Below are 20,182 nucleotides of genomic sequence, written 5' to 3'. Positions count from 1 at the left end.
GGCACCCAGCACGCTGTGGCCAGCGGCACCAGGAGGAGAGCAGGGCTGTTGTCCTGTGTCCCAGGGCAAACAAAGCCGCACTTGTCACCCACGCAGCCTCACATGAGGGAGGTCTCTGGCCACCAACGCCACCCCAGGGAGCATTGCCCCAGGGGGACGGCAGGGCAGGAGGGAGCAGCCAGGGCTGGCTGCCCACCCAGGGCTCTGCCCTGCAGGGTGCCTCCAGCAGGGTGGGGACACAGCCCTGTGGCGTCTCCCACTGTACCTGGGGGTCCCTGCAGCCCAGGACCCCCCTCCCAAGCCGGGCTGAGCAGTGCAGGTGCCCTGCAGCCCCCCGCGATGCTGCAGCCAGCGGGAACCAAAGGGGCTCGGCTGAGAGCCAGCAGCTGCTGCCCCACACATTTTTTTTTTGGGGGGGGGTCCCAGCTTTCTTCTGCTCCTGCTGGTGTCACACCAGGGACATCGGAGCCTGCAGGTGCCCTGCCAGCTCCTCCAGCCCTGCTGCAGCCTCGGTGCCGGCTGGGGAAGGTGGGAGGGAGCGGGGGCTGCCAGGAGCAGCGCGGTGCCGCTCAGCCTGCATCTGCACCCGCGGCTCCGCTGCGAGGTCTGATCTCTGTGTCTGCGGCACAGGAGGGAAATTTGGGGAAATACGCACCCCCGGTGCTGGGCTGTGCTGAGCACCGCTCCCCAGCTCCCTGCACCATCCAGCTCGCGCCCCGTGGGCGCTCCTTGCTCAGCGCCTGCCCCTTGAGAGTGTCCCGGAGGGGGGCAAAGCCTCCCTCGGTTTTTGCAGAGGGCGGCAGGGATGGATGCTCCCCCAGGGAAAGGGGGTGACTGGTGGAGGCGGCTGGCAGCGGGACCGGGTAGCAGTGTCCCCCATCCCCCAGCATTAGCCAGGAAAATGGGGGCGATGACATTTCCGCAGCTGAAATGCAATCCCCGCTGTCACCTTGTGCCGTGCGTGTCACCGCGCTTGGCACGCAGCCCTCCGCGCGCACCGGCGGGGGCTCTTACCCCCCGTCCCCCCGCACCGTGGGCACCCAAAACCACGGGGCCGGGGTTGGCGTGGCGGTTGGCGAGGGTGGGAGCACAGCTCTGACCCCGGGGCCCACGGCTAGGCGGGGACTGGAGGGCTCGTGGTGACGTTGTGCCGAGGGGAGGAAGCAGCTGCACGGCAAGGGCGAGCGCACGGCCGCAGGAACACCAGGAGCGTGCGGCGGGTGGCCGGTCCCGCTGCCGTACCCCGCAGGCCTTGGAAGCACTCGTGAGTGTGCACTGGTGTGCAAGGGGCCGAGGTGTGCAAGGGGCCGAGCTGGTGGGCAAAGCGACCGCAGTGGGGGGAGAGGGGAAGGAAGGAAGGCAGGCAGCCTTGGATGAGGGTGCGCAACGCGAGCGGAGGGTCCCTCCGAGGGGCGGCTGCGGGGCAGGGTGGGCACCCGGCCCCCTTTTCGTAATTTTCTTATTATTTAAAAAATCTTTGCTTTTTATCAAAAGCCTGGGGCCGTGCTGCAGAAAGGGGATTTGGGGGCGCTGCCGCCGCTGCGGGTTCGGGGCCCATGGGTGTGTCCCGGCCAGCCGGAGATGCGGCTTTGTCTGCTCCCGGTGCTGCAGCACCCACGGCGGTGCCCATCGCCGAGCTGGAGCCACCAGTCCCATGGGAAAAAAGCCCGATTTTTGTCCCTGGTGAAGTTCTGCATGGGGAAACGCACCGTGCACCGCCACGAACGCGCTAAAAGCGCGGGGGGGGTTTTGGCGCTGGGGTGGGGCAGGGGATGTCGGGGACCTCCCTTGCCTTGGGGGGAGGACGGGGGCAGCTGCTTTTAGCCCTGCAGAGCTCCGCTTCTGCCCCGCGGGCCGGCCGAGCGGGGTGCTGGGCGTGCCGCGGCCTCCATTGCGCTAGCGGCGCGGCGGTGGCCGTGCCAAATTGGTGCCGGGCTCCTGGGATGGGGGCCCCCGGCCCAAAGCCCCTGTGAGGCCACCAGGGTGAGGGGTATGGCAGGATCCGGCCAGCTGCAGCGGGGTGCAAGCTTTTTTTGGGGAAAAAAAGAGGGTTAGGGGGGAAAAAAAAAAGAGGGTTTGGGGGGAAAGGCTGCTCGCTCTGCAAAGGGCTGAGAGCAGCTGGGAAGCGGGGAGTGCCACGGGTGGGGTGTGCATCCTTCGGGGCTTTTTGTCCAGGGGCACCCAGACCCAGCCAGGGCCATTCCCTGGGTCCCTGTAGGTGCCAGCCTCACGGGGAGCCCCCGCAGCAGTGTCACGAGCAGGGGACGGGGGCGCTGCAGGGGCTGGGTGTGGCAGGGGATCCTCCGCCACTGCTGAGATGAGCCGGGAGGGCTCAGCCCCGCCGCTGCATGCGGCACGAAGGGGACAAAGGCAGGGGGGCTGCACTGCAGGGCTTTCTCTCATGAGAACCTGCATCATTTGCAGATTAGAATCTACGGTTCTCATGTCTGCAGCAGCACAGGGGCACGGAGGGGTGCACGGGCCTGGGGCTGGGCTCCCTGGCACCCACCCAGCCGCCCGGCGCACTGCGGCCCTGCCGGGCGTGCGGGGGGCTCCCCGGAGCCCCAGCCACCGCGGAAGGACAGCCGAGGTGCGCGGCTTCCCCAGCCGAAAAGGGAAGGGCAGCGGGGAGGTGGAGGCAGCTCTGGTCTTCTGCAAAACTTCCTGCGCTCAGCCTGATGCCTGCAGAAACGTGCGGGGCAGGAGGTGCCCTGCGGCACCAGCTCGCCCGCCTCGGGTCCTCCCGGTCCCGGCTCTCCCATGGGGTGAAGCTGGGGAAGTTCTGGTGCTTTCCCCTGGTTGCTCCCCAGCAGAAAATCCAGAAATCCTCCCGGAGAGGCCCCGCTGCGCCTTGTGCTTCCTTGCAACGTGTCGAGGGGGGAGGCCGGGCGCTGGCTGGAGCTGGAAGGGGGACGGGCGCTCGGGGCCGGAGGCGCTGAGCGGCTCGGATGACGTTCGGGGACTCATTCACAGCCACCCTCCATTTTCCAGCTGTTTCTCTCCTTCCGCCAGCTTTCTCAGAGCAAACCCTGCTGCCTGGGGACTTTCTCCCCGGGGGTGGGGATGCACCGAGGTGGCCGGCGGCTATAAACGGCACCGCTTGTAGAAAACAAGCCGCCGGTTACCCTAGAAACTGAGCCGCGTTTCCTGGGCCCTGCTCTGCACGTCGGGCTGACGGCAGCCTTGACTCGGTGCGTGGAAACCCAGACAAAGCCAGCGGGTGCTACCTGGCCCCGGAGGGGTCTCCCCAGCGATATCTGGAGCCAGGATGGCCCCGGGATTTGGGGGGGCTGCAGGGTGGGACCCCAGGAGCCAGGGAGCACAGTGGCGTGCAGCGAGGTCAGCGCTGCGGCACGGACCCCGCAGAGGATGCTCGGCCCATTTCCACTTATTCAGCGCTTTCTTCCCCTCCCGGTTTGTCTCTGAGCTGGCAGGAAGCGGTGCGGGGGCACGTCTCTGCTGTCCCCAGCCCGTGGGGTCCCTGACTCGCTGCCAGGTGCACAAGGAGCTCGGTTCTGCTCCTTGCAGGTCACATCTGGGGAGCCCCGTCCCTGTCCCAGGGGATGGGGGCGCCCAGCTCTCGGTGCCCGGGATGGGAGCTGCGCCCAGCCTGGCCCCGCAGCAGGGTGTGAGGGGATGCTTTGGCTCACATCTGCTTTTTCTCCTTCCTCCTGCAGCTCCTCCGCGCCCTCGGTCCTGTGATCCCCAGCCCGGCGAGCCATGGCACCCAAAGGAAAGGTACGGATCGGGGAGGCTTGTGGGGGGCAGCCAGGAGCAAAAAAAAAATTCCCTTTGGGGCCACGGTGGGATGGGAGAGAGAAACGGGGCTGTGGGGCGGGGAGGGGAACGGGCATCGCGCTGGGATTTGGGCTTCAGCCGGGGAGAAATCCCATTCGTGTCCCAGCCTGCTGCAAACCCTTCAGCCCAGGGGGGTTTCGCCCCCCTCCAGGCGTGGGGCTGAGCAGGTGCCCCCAGCAGCCGGGAAGCATCCCGGCGCGGGAGGGAAGCCCCAACTGGGCAGCTGTGACCAGCTCCCCGTTCCCTTGAGAAAACACACGGTTATTGCCCCGGGTGCAATTAACCACAGCTTCCCCGCCCCGGCTGATGAGGGGACGGAGGCCTCTAGGCGGGGAAACCGAGGCACGCTGCGGGTGAGCATCGCCCCCGGGGTGGTCCAGAGCCCGCGGAGCCGTGCTGCGGGGTGGGAGCGAAGCCACGCCGGGAATTTTGCCTCCGCCTGCTCGGCCCCAGCCTGGATTATTTTTAGCTCCGAGGTCCCGGGCAGGCTGGAGGCAGGCTGGGATGAGTCAGAGGCTGGAGGAGGGGACGTGGGGGGCCCCGAGCCGCTGAAGCAGGGGGACGGAAGGGATGGAGGCGTGAGGAGGGCGCCACGTCAGGGTGCTGCTTCCCTGCTGAGTAATGCTTCTGCACCTCCCGGGGCCCGTTCCCACGAGCGTGCAGGGGGCGATGCCCAGCGCTCGGCTCCTGCCTCAGTTTCCCTCACCCCAGCTCACACTCCGGTTGCTCACCAGGCAGGGCTGCAGCCCTGCTCCTCCCCTCCACCCGACCGCAGCCAAAACCTGCCCGCCAGCTCTCCATCACCCCACCCTGTGAGACCCCAGCGCCCTCCGGCCACCCTCGTCCCCTCCTTGTTGCCTCCAGGCGCCTCCTTTGCCTTGCAAATCCTTACCAACTGCCTTGCAAATCCTTATCAATGCCCCGTGTGTGGGCAGCGGCTCACGCTGAGCCGGGGAGGTCTGGGAGCTGACGGGAAGCGGGGCTAAATGCAGCCCTCCGGTAAATCTCCTGCAACACAATCCGTCCCCATGCCCGCACGCCTCCCCCAAGGACAGCTGGCCTGCTCGCTGCCACACGGGACACCAGCGCTGGCAGCATCCCCCGGGAGGGTGACGAGCCCGGAAAATAGTGCCAGGAAAACAGAGGCAGGCTGCTTCCCCGAGGTCCTGCCTGCGATGCGCAGCAGGGCTGCAGCGCTGGGGCTGCCCCGTGCCCACCCCTCGGGTTCATCCCCGGAGGCACCCCCTGGGTCAGGGACACCGGCCCCTCTCCTGCCCCCCCTGCAGGGATTCCCACCAGGGGATTTCTGCTCGGCTCTCTCCCCGCCGCCGGTGTCCAGCAGGGACGTGTCTGGTTCCCCCTGCTGAGCCACGACGCGGGGCTGGGCTGGTTTCACATCTGCTTCCACCGGACTCTGATCTCGTGCAGGGTCTGGTGCCGTGATCTGCCAGGGTGAAAGAATTCCCCAGGACAAAGCTGAGCTGGGGAGGGAAACCCTGGTCCCCGCTCTTCCGCGAGGTCTCCGTTTGGTTGGGTCTCAGTCCCGTTGTGCACAGAGGCCCGGTGCCTGGAGGAGCAGCCGGGCAGAACCAGGTCACGGCAGCCCAGAGGATCTCTGAGGCTCCGGGGAAAGCCTCTCCCCGTGTCCCAGCCCCTTGGACTGTCCCAGACCCCATGGGAGCAGCGCCCAGACGGGCTGTTTGTAGCTCTGCTGCTTCTCAGAGCTTTCTGTTTAGCAGCTTGTGAGGATTTCATGCCTGTAAATTTGTCTGGACCCCATGCGGAGCCCGGGCATCCTCATCGTCCTGAGGGCTTCCTTGCTCACAACGGGTGGCGGAGGAATGACTTCCTCCCGTTTGCTTCGACTCTGCCACCACTAATTCCTCGTGGCTGCATTGCAGGGGGCTGGCCCCGGTCCCTGCATTCAGGGCATCTCCCTGGGGTCCCCCCTCTGTCCCACCACCCCCCCGCCCCCCGAGCTGACCCCAGAGAGCTGGGAGCCCGGGGGAGCTGGAGGAGCCTGCTCTCAAAGCGCCTGGCCCCGTTATTGTGGCCAGGGAGGGTGTGTTCGGCTTCAACGTGAGCACAAAGGGCAAACGGAGCCGTGCCAGCGAGATAGGAGCGGGGAGGTCGCGCTCTGCAGGCCTGGGACACAGCTCAGGCAGCGCAGCTGGTGAGCAGGGGGCAGCCGAAAAGAATAACGAGCGTTTGTGTCCGAGGCTGAGCTCTGCCTCCTCGCACCCCAAACGGGCGCTGGTCTCGCCCCGCTGCCGCCCGCGGCTCCGTCCTGCACTCACCCTTCGCCTCCCGCGGGACGGGCACGGGGCGGCAGCGTGCTGCTTCCCCCTGCATCTGCTCGCCTCCTCTCTCCAGGTCTACAGGGGCTCGGTGAAGGAGTTCCCAGGTTTCGATGCCAGCCAGGACGCAGAGGCCCTGTACAACGCCATGAAGGGATTTGGTACGGATGCTCCTCAAGCCTGTCACCCCGGGGCCACCCCGATGTCCCCCGTTCCCCATTGACCCTTGCACGGCCGGGCGTCCTGCCTCGCATCCCCTGCCAGCTGCCTGTTTTAGCAGCGTGCCAGGACCCCTGGCTCCCCCTCCTCTTCCTCCTGGTGCTGCCCCTCGGCTCTGCTTCTCCTCCTGCCCCAGCCGGGAGCAGGTTTGGGCACAGCAGGACCGTGATGCTGAGCCCAGCGTGGGGGTGAGAGCCAGCCGTGGGGCCGAAGGCAACCAACCAGCCTTCTGTCCCCCGCAGGCAGCGACAAGGAGGCCATCCTCGACCTCATCACATCCCGGAGCAACAAGCAGCGCGTGGAGATCTGCCAGGCTTACAAGTCCCTCTACGGGAAGGTAACGGCAGGAACCATCCCAAATCCGTGCCCCAGGGGCGGGCTGCAGGGGTTGGCACCAATGAGCCATGGCCCCGCTGGGAGATGCTCCTGTGCTGCGGAGCAAAAGGGGTCCCAGCCCCTTCCTCCTCCTCCTCATCCTCCTCTTTCTCATCCTTCTCCTCCAGGACCTCATCGCAGACCTCAAGTACGAGCTGACGGGCAAGTTTGAGCGGCTGATCGTGAGCCTGATGCGGCCCCCAGCCTACAGTGATGCCAAGGAGATTAAAGATGCCATCGGGGTAAGGGGAGGGCAGCCCCCCGGGACCCCCTCTGAGGATCCCCGGCTCGTCCTGCAGCTCACAGGGCTGCGTCTCTGCCCGCAGGGCCTCGGCACGGACGAGAAGTGCCTGATCGAGATCCTCGCCTCCCGCACCAACCAGGAGATCCACGACCTGGTGGCCGCCTACAAGGACGGTGAGGGCCGGGGAAGGGCAGGGGCTGCCCCCCGTGTCCCCTGGGGGCAGAGTTAAGGGGATCCGGCTCCCCGAGCCCTCACCTCTCCCTTTTCCACCAGCCTACGAGAGAGACCTGGAGGCCGACATCGTCGGAGACACGTCGGGACACTTCAAGAAGATGCTCGTGGTTCTGCTCCAGGTATGTCCGTCTGTCCGGTCCCTGCCGACAGCGGGGGCCCGAGCCCGGCAGGGCTGAGCCCGTGGCTGTCCCGCAGGGCACCAGGGAGGAGGACGACGTGGTGAGCGAGGACCTGGTGGAGCAGGATGCCAAGGTGAGGCTTCGCGGGTGCCATCCGGGCAGGGATGGGGCTGGTGGCACTGCACGACCCAGAGCTTGGGCTGCAAAGGGCGGTGGGCAGCGGGGGCAGAGCCCTGTGCGAGCAGCGCCCTGACTCAGGCCCTCTCCATCCCCTCTCCATCCCCTCTCCATCCCTCTCTGCCCCCTTCCCCATGCCACAAGGACCTGCTGGAAGCCGGCGAGCTGAAATGGGGCACGGACGAGGCGCAGTTCATCTACATCCTGGGCCGGCGGAGCAAGCAGCACCTCCGCATGGGTGAGCACCTCCTCCGGCAGGGCCTGGGCTCCTTCCCCTGCCAAGGCCACCCGCCTGGTCCCCTGGGCTCTGTCATCTGCTGGGGTGTCCTGCGTGCCCCACAAGGGCTCGTGGGGCTGGGCTGAGAGGGGGGGAAACCCAAGCCACCGGGACACCCTGCCCGTGTGCCCCAAGGGGATGCTGGCCCCGCTGCTGGCAGTCCCCAAAAGGCTGAGCTGCAGGCGGTCTGCTCTCGTCCCGCAGTCTTTAACGAGTACCTGAAGATTTCGGGGAAGCCAATCGAGAGGAGCATCAAGGGAGAGCTCTCCGGAGACTTCGAAAAGCTGATGCTGGCAGTGGGTACGTCGGTGCGGGGGTGCTGTTCGGGGGGTGGAAGTGTTGCCGTAGGACTATGCTGGACAGTGGGCAGGGGTGCTGGCAAAGCCAGGGGCCGGGGCAGGGCAGGCTGCTGGTGTCCCCCCCCCCTCACTTTGCCCGTTTCCCCTGCAGTGAAGTGCATCAGGAGCACGGCGGAGTACTTTGCTGAGAGGCTCTACAAGGCCATGAAGGTGGGTGCCTCGTCCCAGCCCCAGAGGGAAAGCTCCCCTCGCCATGCCGTGCACAGGACCTGCGTGTCCTGGGGTCTCTGCTCTTCCCTCCAAAGGACTCATACGTTCAAACCTTGGGCTGAGGGCAAATCCGACAGCGCCCCAAATCTGAGCATCCTTCCCAGGCCCCTTCCTGGCAGGACCGAGCAGGTTTGCTGTTCTGGGCCTTGACGCTGGGGATCCTCCCTTGCAGGGGCTGGGCACGAGGGACAACACGCTGATCCGCATCATGGTGTCCCGCAGCGAGATCGACATGCTGGACATCCGGGAGGTGTTCAGGACCAAGTACGAGAAGTCTCTCTACAACATGATAAAGGTGAGGCTTGGGGCTTCCCGGCCTCCCTCCGAGAGGCTGCTGGCGCCGCCTCCCTCCCCACACTGAGCGTGGGGACGGGCTGAGCCCCCTCCCCAGCCCCGGTGCTGGGGCTCCAGCTGGGCGGAGGCAGCTGGGGGAGCCCCTTTCTCCCTTTCTCCCCGTGCCCTTCCCATGGCACCATCCCGTGCCCACGGCACCATCCCGTGCCCACGGCGCGTCCCCGCCACGCACCCTTCTCCACCTCTGCCCCTTTCCAGGAGGACACCTCCGGGGAGTACAAGAAGGCGCTGCTGAAGCTGTGCGGAGGGGACGATGAGTAAGACCTCCCGTCACCCCTCGCCCACCCCTCCTTGTCCCCACGGGACAAACCTCCGGGCCGGATCCTGGCAGAGCACGTGCCGGCACGGCTGGCTCATGGCTGGGCGCGCGATGCCAGCCACGGTGCCGTGGTCGGTCCCCCCGTGCCCAGCACCCGGCAGGTGCAAAACCCTCCTCGGCCGGGGCTGCTGGGGATGGGGCGGCCACTTGGCGGGGCGCAGCTCACTGCCCATCCGTCCTTGCCCTCCCCTTGCAGTGCCGCGGGTGAGTTCTTCCCCGAGGCGGCGCAGGTGGCCTACCAGATGTGGGAGCACAGCGCGTTGGCCAAAGTCAAGGTCAGCACCCCCAGACACCCCCCGCGCCCCCTCCGCTCGCCGCCAGCTTGGGACCCGGCCGCTCCTCTGCGCCGCGGGGCATGGCCACCCCGCTCCCTGCCTCTCGCTCCGCGCCTTCTCTCGACACTGCTGGCTCTTCGGTTTCGGGGCATGAGATCGGCGTGGTGTAAGCCTTGGAGGCCGGCCGGCCTCTGCACCGCTGCGGGCTCCACTAACTCCTCTTTCTGAAGCCTCTCTTGCTGGGGCGGCGGGTCCCGCATGTCTGCGTGATGCACCCCGGGCACCCACCCCACGGCAGGGTAGCTGGGACGCAGGAGGGCGCAGCCACAAGGCACGAGCTGGAACCCTTTCCGCGCCCTCTCCTGGCTCTCAGCTGACGCACCCAGCTCCCACCGAGGTGCCTCGGCACTAGGGGAGGCGGGCACGGCACCGAGCAGCGCTGCAGGACTCCAGGGACTGCCTGCAGCCTCCTCCCCACCCTCTGCCGGCCTGGCTGTGGCGTGCCCTTCGATGGAAGGGGTGCCCGGGTGGCGGGGACGTCCTCACCCAGCCCCAGGTGCTTGCACTAACCCACCACCTGCTTGCGCATCGCCTCGCCAGGCGGCACCGTCCCTCTGTCTGTCCCTCCCTGCCACCACCCTGCTGGCTCGGGGCAGCCCCCGACCCCTCTGTGCCCCCGCAGCTCCAAGGCACCGTGCAGCCCGCGGCGGCCTTCAACGACGACGGCGACGCGCAGGTGCTGCGGAAGGCGATGAAGGGTCTGGGTAAGCGGGGGCCGCGCACCAGCCCTTCTGCTGGCCCCATGGGGAGATGCTCCCCGACAGATCGGGGTGGGGGAGAAAACCCACGTAGGGCTGCAGAAAAGCCCTGGGGGGATAAGGAGCTGTGGGAGCTGCCCTTTCCCCATGCCCCTGTTTGCAGAGGGGGTGGCGGTGTGCCCGGTTCTTGCCTCGGGGCTGCAGCTCTGTCTGCTGTCCTTGCAGGCACCGACGAAGGGGCCATCATCGACGTGGTCACGAAAAGGAGCAACGCCCAGAGGCAGCAGATCATTAAGGCTTACAAGGCTCACTACGGCAGGGTACTGCTGGCCCCTCTCCCACCCCACTGCCCGCGTCCTTCCCTCTCCGACGTCCTTCCCTCGCTGAAAGAAATCCCGCTGGGGACGCAGTGGGCGGCCCTGCTGTGCCCCGCAATGACTCCCCCGTGGCAGAATGAGGTTTTCAGAGCAGCCTCCCACTTTGGGTGCACCAGCAGCCCAAGGGAACATCCCTTCCCATTTTATTTCCCCATACTGGAGGCCTCCAGAGTGAGGATGTCCCCAGAACCGCCCCCCCGAATGTGACCTTAAACAGCCCCAAGGTCTTCCCAGAAGCCTCCCACCTCCCTGCTTCTCTCCCCGCTGTTCTCCCCGCTGTCACCTCGCTCTGTCCCTGCAGAAGGAGCGGGGCTGTGAAACACCCAAATGCCTTTGCAGGACCTGATGGCGGACCTGAAATCGGAGCTGTCGGGCAGCTTGGCCAAGCTGATCCTGGGGCTCATGCTGACGCCAGCGCAGTACGACGCCAAGCAGCTGAGGAAGGCTGTGGAGGTAACTGTCGGACCGAGGCGAGCGGCTTCAGCGTGCCCAGACAGAGCAGTTTTGCACTGTCCATGGCAAAGGCAGGGTAGGGGCAATGGGGACGTTGGCTGGATGCAGACTTTCGGCACGCTGTGGCACTGGGGTTGGAGCAGCTCATCCCTGTGGGGCACCATCGGGGCGATGCCGCGGTGTCCCCACGCAGCCCTGGCGCCCCGCAGCACGCCTCCATCCCACCTCTCCATCCCACGCCTCCATCCCACCCCTCTGCTCTCTTCCAGGGGGCCGGCACAGACGAGAGCGTCCTCATCGAGATCATGGCCACGCGGAACAACCAGGAGATCGCGGCAATCAACGAGGCGTACCAGCAGGGTACGGCGCGGGAGGGAGCGCGGGGAGCACCGAGGGGCACGGACTGCGCCGAGCCCTCAAACCCGTCCTGTGACTTGGTGGGTGGTGGATCCGCAGCCAGGGTGCAGGGCTCAGCTGTCCCCCCTGTCCGCAGCCTACCACAAGCGCCTGGAGGACGACCTGAGCTCCGACACGTCGGGACACTTCAAGAGGATTCTCGTCTCCCTGGCTCTGGTACAGGGGGGGGTCTCCCGGTGGGGGTGGTCCCCTCTGTGCTGCAGAATGGGTTCTGGGACGTGGTTTGGAGAAGACAGAGCACGGGAGCGCTGCGCTGCCGTGGTCTTGGGCACTTCCCAGACGTCCTCTCCACGATATCTGTATCCAACCACAGGGCAACCGCGATGATGGGCCGGAGAACCTCACCCAGGCACACGAAGATGCCAAGGTAAGGAGCTCCCAGGCTGCGCCCCAAACCCCGGGCATGTTGCATCCCCAGGGCAGCACACACGGTGCTGGGGGGTAGGGGCTCTGCGAGCTGCGGGGAGAAATGCCAGGAGGAGGGACACCCCGGCAGGGAAAGCTCTCAGGGTTCATTCCTGCTGCCCCCTGCACGTGGAGCCTGCAAAGCAGCCCCAGGGGGATCAAAACCGGGGGGCTGCAGCGCTTCGTGTGCTGGGTCAGCTGCTTTTGGGGCTGGCAGCACCCAGCAGTGCTAAAATCTGGGACTTCAGCTTCAGAGGCAGCCCTGGGCTGGCCTGCAGGAGGCACCCACGTCTGTGCTGTGCGTGGGGCGCCCTCGCAGCTCAAGCTGCTTTTCACTTCAACCCGCAAACCGTCACGTCCTGGGCTGAGTGAGCCAGGACTGGAGGGGACTGAGGCACCAGAAGTGGGGTGCTGGCCCCGTTGCCTGGCTCAGCTCCCGGTCCCAGGAGAGCCCTGACCGCATCCTGCTCCCTGGGGCTGCCTCCCGGCTCCACGGCAGGATGGGGGCCGGGTGCTTCCCCTGCTTTGCTCTGCTTTGGTTTCCTTTGGCATGCGACGAAGGACGGGGAGGGGACCAAGGGGGCCCCTTTCTGGGGCGAGCATCGCTCCTCTGTGCCTCAGAGCGGGGGCCACCCTCCCACCACCCTCCCACCACCCCGAGCACCTTTCCCCGACCCCCCAGCCCTCACCACCCCGTCCTGCCCCGTGCACCCCGCAGCACGGTGCTGAGCGGGGCCGCTGCCGGCAGAGGGAGCGGTGCTTTGCTGGCTGCATGCGCTGCATGCGCTGCATGCACTGCAGAGGAAGAGAGAGCCAGGAACGACACGCACAGGGAGAAGTCAGCCGGGCAGCAGCTGTCCCAGCCCCAGCTGGTATTTTCCTGGCAAAGCCACCCCGGGCAGGCTGGTGGGAACCAGCTCGTGGTTGTTTTCAGCCAGCCCTGTCCCAGGCAGTGTTCCCATAGGGCCCCGTTGGCCACAGCACTGGGGCCACACAAGGATGCTCCCCGAGGAGCATCGGGCTGGTACCCGAGCCCCAGGGGTGGGGGGCTCACCCTGCATGGCCAAACCCCCCCCCTCCTGACAGCCAGCGGTGCTGGCACTGACCCAGAGGAGGACACGGGTGGCTCTTAAGATCAGGCTGACCCCTGGGGAAGCACCAGAGCCGTGGAGAGGTCATTTTAGGGGCTTCTGCTAGAATCCCCCCACTGTCAGGGGAGGTTAAAGGTTGTGCAGCACCTTCTGACCCTGTTGTCTTCCTGTCTCTCTCTCTCTCTCTCCACCAGGTTGTTGCTGAGACCCTGGTGAGTGCCTGCCCTTTGCCTTGCGCATGTCTGGGGGGATGCCGCAGTCCCTGGCTGCGGGGCTGGGGCTCGGGAGCAGCCCCAACACCAGGCTGCTCCGGCCACGCTCGGGGCTGCAGCGTCCGTGCGTGAGGATGGGGAAAAAAAAAAAATCATAAAATCCGGAGAGCGCTGTCTTTTCTCCGAGACAGTGTGGTTGTGCAGCTTCACATCCATGCACAGAAAATGCCATTTAGGTCCCCAAAAAAGCAGTTTCCCTGCCCGTAAGAGGCCACCCACCCCACTCAGGACTGGCTGTCCCGGGAGGAGCTGCCTGACGTCCCTTCCCCTGTCCCTTACACCCATCCCCTTGTCCCTCCTCCTCACTATTGATTCCTCTCCCAGAAACTTGCCGACGTCTCCAGCAATGACTCCAGCGACTCCCTGGAGACCCGCTTCCTCAGCATCCTCTGCACCCGCAGCTACCCCCACCTGCGCAGAGGTAGGGCCGCCGCGCTCAGCACCGCCGGACCCTGGGTGCTGGGCTGGATGTCCCCGCGTCCCCATGGACGATGGGGGCAAGGCGGTGGGAGGACAAGGCACAACCTCACGTTTGGTGTGGCTGGTTGAGGTCACCCAAACCCGCGTGGTCCAAACACCTCCACGTTTGGGGCTCGGGTCCCCCGGGAGCGCCGGGGCTGGGACGAGCGGCTCGGCGGTGACCCCCCTCTTTTCCCCCCGTAGTGTTTCAGGAGTTCATCAAAATGACCAACCACGACGTGGAGCACGCCATCAAGAAGCGGATGTCGGGGGACGTGAGGGACGCCTTCGTGGCCATCGGTCAGTGACGGGCACGGGGCAGCAGCCCCCTGGGCTGCCCCTGCCAAGCTAACGAAGCGGCACGTCCCTGCTGCTCCCTTGGGACCACAGAGGCTCCCGGCATGGCATGGGGTCGGGGCGTTTATCGGGCATCTAACGGGGCCGTGCCCGTGCCCCTGTACCGAGGAGGGGCGCAGCTCCCTGCTGGGACGTGTCCCCGGGGTGCCCCGAGCCCACCCCGTCCCCGCTCTGTGTTGCAGTGCGCAGCGTGAAGAACAAGCCGGCCTTCTTCGCCGACAAGCTCTACAAGTCCATGAAGGTGCGTGCGGGCTCTCACATAGAGGGAGGGGGCTACAGGGCCTTTGGGGCTCCGAGTTAACCCCCCAGCAGCAATGGGGCTTGGCCTCCAGCTGTCCCCGGGGAGCAGGGCTGAGCTCAAACCGATTCTACATCATTTTTCTGGATAAATGGGGGACAGGGCAGCTCGTGCCGTGCCAGCAGCACATCTCCAAGGGGACAGCCACAACCTGGGCTGTGCTGGAGGTGCCGCAAGGGTCCCGGACAGTGGTTTTTGGGGTTATCTGTTTGAGCTCCTCTCCGCAGGGTGCCGGCACGGACGAGAGGACCCTGACCCGGATCATGATCTCCCGGAGCGAGATCGACCTGCTCAACATCCGGGGCGAGTTCGTGGACCTGTTCGACAAATCGCTGCACCATATGATCGAGGTGAGGGGACAGGGACACCCCTCTCCGGCTCAGCACCTTGTCCGGCCTGGACCCCGAGCCCTGATCTGAGGCTCCAGGACCGGAGACCGTGGTGCTGAGCCGGCTCTGCCTCCCGCAGAAGGACACCTCCGGCGACTACCGCATGGCTCTGCTGGCCCTGTGCGGCGGGGAGGACTAGGCGGCCGCGCCAGCCCCGACTTTGTCTGAGCCAGCAGCACGCACACAGCCACCGCCTGGGCCTCACTGCAGCTTCGGGGGCTTCGGGGGCCGCTGGGGACCCCTCGGAGCACCCCTCACCTCGAGCGGCACCGCATCGCAAGCAGGGGGGCGGCGGGGAGGGGAGCCTCGGGGGGATGAAGGGGGGGGGGTCACCGTCTGTCTCGGTGCAAAATGATTCGTACCCAAACGTGCCACTTAACCCAGGAATATTTACCCGCGGGGGCAAGACGGTTTTCGGTCTCGTGAATAAAACCTTACTGTTGCTGAGCGGGGGGGTGAGAGCAGCCCCTCTGTTGGGGCAGGTTTGGGTGGGATGGGGCCCGTGCGGGGTCCCGGCAGCTCCGCGCTGCTGCAGGCGGAGCTGGGGAGGGGGGACCAGGATCCCTGAAGCCCCCTGAGCAGCACCAGGCCAGGCACAGGGGCTGGAAAGGTGCCTGGGGCTGCCAGCAGGGCTGTCCCCGAGAGCTCCAGGCCGTGCCTCTGAAAGCCCCTGGCAGGTTTCGTGCCGCTCCCCTCCAGGCTGCGGTCAGGGGCTGGCTCTCGTGCGGATGAGGCTTTTATAAACCAGAGATAGAAATCACACTTGATGGCATCCACTCATCCTCGCAGACGGTTTCCTGTGCTTTCAAGTTGCCACAGAGGCAGTCGAAGCGCACAGGCCACAAAGGCTACACCCCCAACCAGTTTATGTTTGCACTTCCCCCGGCTCCCAGGAGGAAAGAACTGGAATTTCCAAAAGTGGGAAATTCCAGCACTTTCAATTGTTTCCAAGCCAGAACAAAAAGCCTTAAATACCCGCATTTTCCTCAAAACAGCCCGCTGAGGAAAGGTTCGCCTTCAAAATATCAAAGCAGCACTAGGAATAATAACGCAGCACTGTTACAGCACTTCAAACCCCCGACGAGGTCGAGAGGCAGCAACGTGCAGAGACAAACCGCAGAAGCTGAAAGGCCTTGGGTCGGGGCTGTTGCGCTGAGCGTTCCCTCGGTGCCTTCCTGTAAAACATCCCCTTGCGACAAACACGCTTTTCTCGCGGGTGAACAACCCCACTGAGGCGTTTTTGCCCTCTGATAGAGGTTTGGGCTCCTCGATCTTCCCCGCACCCACGGGTAGAGATGAGCCCCCCAGCGCGCCCACCCCCGCAGCAGCTCGCGTTTTGCTGGGGAGCTGCTGCAAAGGCTTCGAGCAGAGCACGGAGATGCTTTGAAGGGAGGATATAACCCCGATCTTCATCTGCCCGGCTCCTTCCTGGGGCGCAGCACCGTAACGGTGCAATCCTGCCGGAGGGGGACCGCGGGGAGCGGAGCTGGTCCCACCCAGGCTGCGTCCCCGCAGCTGGGAGCGGCTGCAGCGTCCTCGGAGCTCTGCTGGCCCCTGCACCCCCTTCCTGGCTGTGCTATAAACCCGTGACGGGTGATTCCATCGCTCACAGCCTCTTGGATCCCCAGAAGCCCCCCGGGGGCCACGTCCCCGCCAGCCCCCCGCCAGGAAGCCCGGCTGACCCGGGCACCCCACTCCCCCCGCGCCAGGAATTCCCCTGGCACTCGCTGCTGCTCCGGCAAGGACAGCAAGATACCAGAGTCACGGCGTGTTTGGGGACAGGGAGGGAGAGCGAGATGGGATTTCCTCCTCGGAGGAACTCCCTGCCCTGGAAGAGCTCTCCTGGCAAGCCCTGCTGCCGAAAACCCTTTGTCTTGCCTCCTGCGCCCAGCGCCGCAGCGACCCGGCTCCAGCAGCTGTTGTTACAGCTGGGGCAGAGAACGGCCAGCAACGTTTTAATTGCCGCAAGTGCCCGAGCATAATTAACACCCTGGCTAAGCGCAGGGGTCCCTGCCACCGGGACTGAGCTCTGCAAAGAGCTGCCCGTGGCGGGGCACCACGAGGAGGGCGAGGTGCTGGGGAAGCACAAGCGCTGGGATGTATCCTGCAGCCGGGGCGTTTTCCCCACCTTTCTCACCCCCGGTGCTTTCTCCCAGAGGCTGGTGACCGCAGCCAGCTGCTGTTTGGCGCTGCGGGGCTCAGTCAATGCAGCTCCTGCCACCAACAGAACAAAAGTCCTGCGGGACCGTGCGGGAGCGGCGGTCCCTGCCGAGCTGTGATCCCGAACAGCGATGCTGGAGGAGACGTGGGGCGGAGGTGGGGCAGGAGACGGGAGCTGGAGATGTGCTCACACGTGGGACACGCCATGGGTGACATCCCTGAGGGACCGCGGCTGGGGGGGACCAGCACCACAGGAGTGGGAGAAACCCATTAAGAAGCACAGAGAGGTGGCAGCCAGAAACAGCTGTGCATGGCTGTAACCTCTCGAAGCATTTGGGACAGATCGAGTGGAACCTGGAACAAGGGAAGCTGCGACTAGGCATGGGAGATGTTTGTGTTTGGGCCAAGAGATGCCCTGGGGTGGCGGGCAGAATGTTTGTTCCATTGTTATAGCTTGTTTAATACACAGACTGCTGGCTAAAAATGCGTATTAACTGGCAATACCTTTAATTAAGTAAAAATTTCCCAAATTGGGACTGTTTTGCCCACGACAAGCCCCTATACAGGGCAGGTCACGGAGCCTTCAGACGAGGCAGCTTTGGCCCTGCAGCACCCCGGTTCTCCAGGGAGAACACCCCCTTGTTGCTCTCCAGGAACATCTCCTCTCCACCCGTGGGATCCAGCCCACCGAGGCCAACGGCAAATGGTAAAATGGGAACAAAAGGGCTGGCAGTTCGAGAAAGGCAGCGAAAGGGAAGGCGAGGACAAAATGACAGGCCTGGAGAAGGGAACAAAGCAGGAAGGCTGTGAGCAGGGCACGGCCCAGAGGCAGGTCCCCCCCCCGGCCACCCCCGCCGCAGGCATTTGGGGCCGCTGCGGAGATGCAGCTGTGGGGCGAGGGACTCGCAGCCCTGCACCAGCTGCCGCGCGCACTGCCCAGCAACGCTGCGGGCAGGGGCTCACTTCCAGGCACGGCCAACGCTAGGTTTCACAGGTTGCGACATCCGAAAAACCCCACGAGCCCTCGTTCTGTGTGCAGAGGGTCGGACCCTTGCCTCTGAGTCAGCTCCAGATCCTCTCTGGTACCGGAGCCTGCGAGGGGCAGACACACGGGCGCTGCAATCCCAGCGAGATTCTCCCAGTTTTCACCCACCGTGCTCCCCGTCCTCCGCTGGGGGGAAACCCAGCCGGGCCCTCGAGTCCCGTGAGTTATTCCTCCGGCTTTTCTTCTTCCTGAGCCAAAGGAGGAGGAAGCGGTGCTGCCCGCACATCTGTGTGCTGCTCGACGGTGCTCCCCACGGTGAGCTGAGGCTGGCTGAGCGATGCTCACGCTGCCGGCCGTGCAGCTGGCTGTCCAGGGCACGGTGACAAGCCCGTTTGTCAGGCGTTGCAACTGGATGGGACACGGCCTGGGGAGAGAGGAAGAGGGGAAAATCCCCTTTGTTAAACAATGAAGTTGGGATTCCGAATAATTGGAAGCTTAAAGCACGCAAAACAATCTTTGAGCGCTCCTGGGGCCTGGCTCCTGGAAGCTCTCGGCGTGTCCACAACGTCCCGTGTCCTGGGCAGGGGGAGGACGGAGGTGGGGAGATCTCCTGCACCAGGAGTGGCTCTGGGCCTGCCAGAGGTGGAGGCAGAAGGGAGCTCTCATCCAGCGAGAGGGCAAAACGAGGCAGGTGACAGCAGCCCGACATCCACGGGAAGCCACTGGGCAGCCCCGATGCCCATGAAGGCAGGGGGCTGCGGGAGGCCTGGAGGAGCAGGATCCCTCCCCAGCATCTCCCTGCGCCATCCTTCCACCAACCTTATGCCCACCCCGAGTCCTTCCATCCTCTCTCCTCCCCTCTCCCGGCAGCCCACTGCCCCAGCCTCGCTCAGCACCCCTCTCCCTCGCCCTCCCGTCCCACCAGGTTAATTCGAGTTCCTGATTTGCATAGGCAGCAGATCACAGTGTTCTGGAAATCCCCTGCTGTGGCCGGAGCTTCCTCCCCGCGCTCTTGCAGCGTCATCGTCGTCGTCGTCGTCCTTCTGCTTTCCTTCCCCCGGCAGGGTACCGGGATGCGGCAGGTCAGCGCGCTGCCGGCAGCAGCCCCCAGCAAAACCCCACTGCTGCTGCCCACGGGCACCGACCCGCAGCACCCGCAGCCTCATGCGGACCTAAACCCATAAGGGATCCCATAAGGCAGATTTAACCCACAAGGGGTCCCGGGGCTCTGCAGCGATCCGACTGTGCCCACCAGCTGCGCAGCAGCCCCCGGCACGGCCACCCGGGACACCCATTCCCGTCGTCTCCGTGGGGTGAATGCACTCAGTTCGCCTGGCAGCATTTAGGGCAGGAGGATTTCTTGGGTGCTGCGGGCTGCTGGTCGCTGCCACTTGGGGTTTGCACGGCCAGACGTGCACTTTCCTTACACCTGAGGAGGGCGAACCCAAAGGGAATGTAATCCTGAAATAAGCAGAGGGCAGGAGGAGAGCTCCGACAGGCTGCCCGTGCTCTCACCCTGCCTGCCGCAGCACGGGCTGGCACAGCAGTAACCACAGAAGCGATGACAGTGCCCTCACGTGAACGAGGCTGAGGCTCCCTAAAAAAACCCTAGTGGGTAAAAACGGCAGCTGTGAACTCATCTTCAGAGCCGCTCCTGCACGCCCGTGAATCACGGCTGCCGTCAGGTGAGCCCCGTGAGCACGGAGGGACCGGAGGAATGAGGAAGAACCACCAGGACGAGAACGCTCTGCTGTCAGCCAGCCCCGCTCCGGTCACTGCTCAGGGGGAAATTTGTCCCAGCGTTGGGGCCAGCCCGGGGGTGACCTAGGGCAGGAATACAGACAGCAAATGGGGAAAGTGAAGAGCTATTTGAGTGGGCAGAGCAGGGTCCCCCACCCTCCTGGCCTTATTGCAGGAGGAATCTGCCCTGCACGTCCCTGGTGGAGACGACAGCTCCCCCGTGCTTTCAGGCATAACTCGGGACCATGGGTGAGGAGCTCGGCAGCTGGGTTCAGCCCCTCTTAGATAAACATTGAAGCCTTTGGTATTTATGCCAGCTCCAGCTTTAGTTCTGATCACCTCGGTGCACGGTCCTTGTGGACTGCCTGCAGGTCTGGCACGCCTGCCTGGCTTCACCAGCACGGACAGCTCTTCCCTGCTCTCCCACAAAGAAGCATCCTCCTGTTCTGGATGGCCAAAAAGGCGGCAGGAACACACATGGGACAATGACAGCACCTCTTGCAAAACGCAGCAGGTTCCCCGGGGAGAAGCACCGAGCGCTTGCAAACCTGCAGTCGCTCAGACATAGGCAACCCGAGTGATGTAACCAGCTCCTCCAGCAGTCCCTGCGTGAATCACAGCCCCCATGGCAGCCCCCTCCCTGCCTCCGCTCGCTGACTAATCCTTCGCACCCCTCGGCTGGGAGGAATGGCACAGGAGAGCCCTTTAAGCGGTGCCTGGCTGCCTATCAAAACCACGCAGAGGCTGTCTGGGGCCTCCATCAT

At 65.1% G+C, this 20,182-nt stretch overlaps 1 protein-coding gene across 4 annotated transcripts; it reads left to right on the top strand.

Moving 5' to 3' along the window:
- Positions 1–955: 955 nt before the first annotated feature.
- On the top strand, positions 956–14,980 carry ANXA6 (annexin A6). 4 transcript variants are annotated; one of them, XM_083798865.1, is made up of 26 exons: positions 956–1,264; positions 3,678–3,738; positions 6,172–6,256; positions 6,557–6,651; positions 6,818–6,931; positions 7,016–7,106; positions 7,207–7,286; positions 7,363–7,419; positions 7,608–7,701; positions 7,945–8,040; positions 8,191–8,249; positions 8,482–8,604; positions 8,862–8,920; positions 9,179–9,257; positions 9,940–10,021; positions 10,241–10,335; positions 10,732–10,845; positions 11,115–11,205; positions 11,339–11,418; positions 11,576–11,629; positions 12,953–12,970; positions 13,355–13,451; positions 13,694–13,789; positions 14,029–14,087; positions 14,372–14,494; positions 14,613–14,980. In XM_083798865.1, exons 2-26 carry the CDS (start codon positions 3,721–3,723, stop codon positions 14,670–14,672), a joined length of 2,019 nt encoding a protein of 672 aa, XP_083654991.1. In that variant the 5' UTR covers positions 956–1,264; positions 3,678–3,720; the 3' UTR covers positions 14,673–14,980. The 4 variants fall into 4 exon arrangements, with proteins under 4 accessions (XP_083654991.1, XP_083654993.1, XP_083654992.1 ...); XM_083798866.1 differs by having other exon boundaries at positions 1,143–1,295; XM_083798867.1 differs by lacking the exon at positions 12,953–12,970.
- The last annotated feature ends 5,202 nt before the right edge of the window (positions 14,981–20,182 follow it).

The sequence above is a fragment of the Anser anser genome (genome assembly GCF_964211835.1).
Source record: "Anser anser genome assembly, chromosome: 14".
In the NCBI taxonomy this organism is placed as follows: Eukaryota; Metazoa; Chordata; class Aves; order Anseriformes; family Anatidae; genus Anser; species Anser anser.
Note: the sequence above shows the minus strand (reverse complement) of the source record. Positions and strands in the feature narration are given on the sequence as shown.

Coding starts and splice junctions, on each gene's coding strand:
- ANXA6 (XM_083798865.1), top strand. Junction 6,652..6,817: donor ACAAGTCCCTCTACGGGAAG/GTAACGGCAGGA, acceptor CTTCTCCTCCAG/GACCTCATCGCAGACCTCAA. Junction 8,921..9,178: donor CTGTGCGGAGGGGACGATGA/GTAAGACCTCCC, acceptor CTCCCCTTGCAG/TGCCGCGGGTGAGTTCTTCC.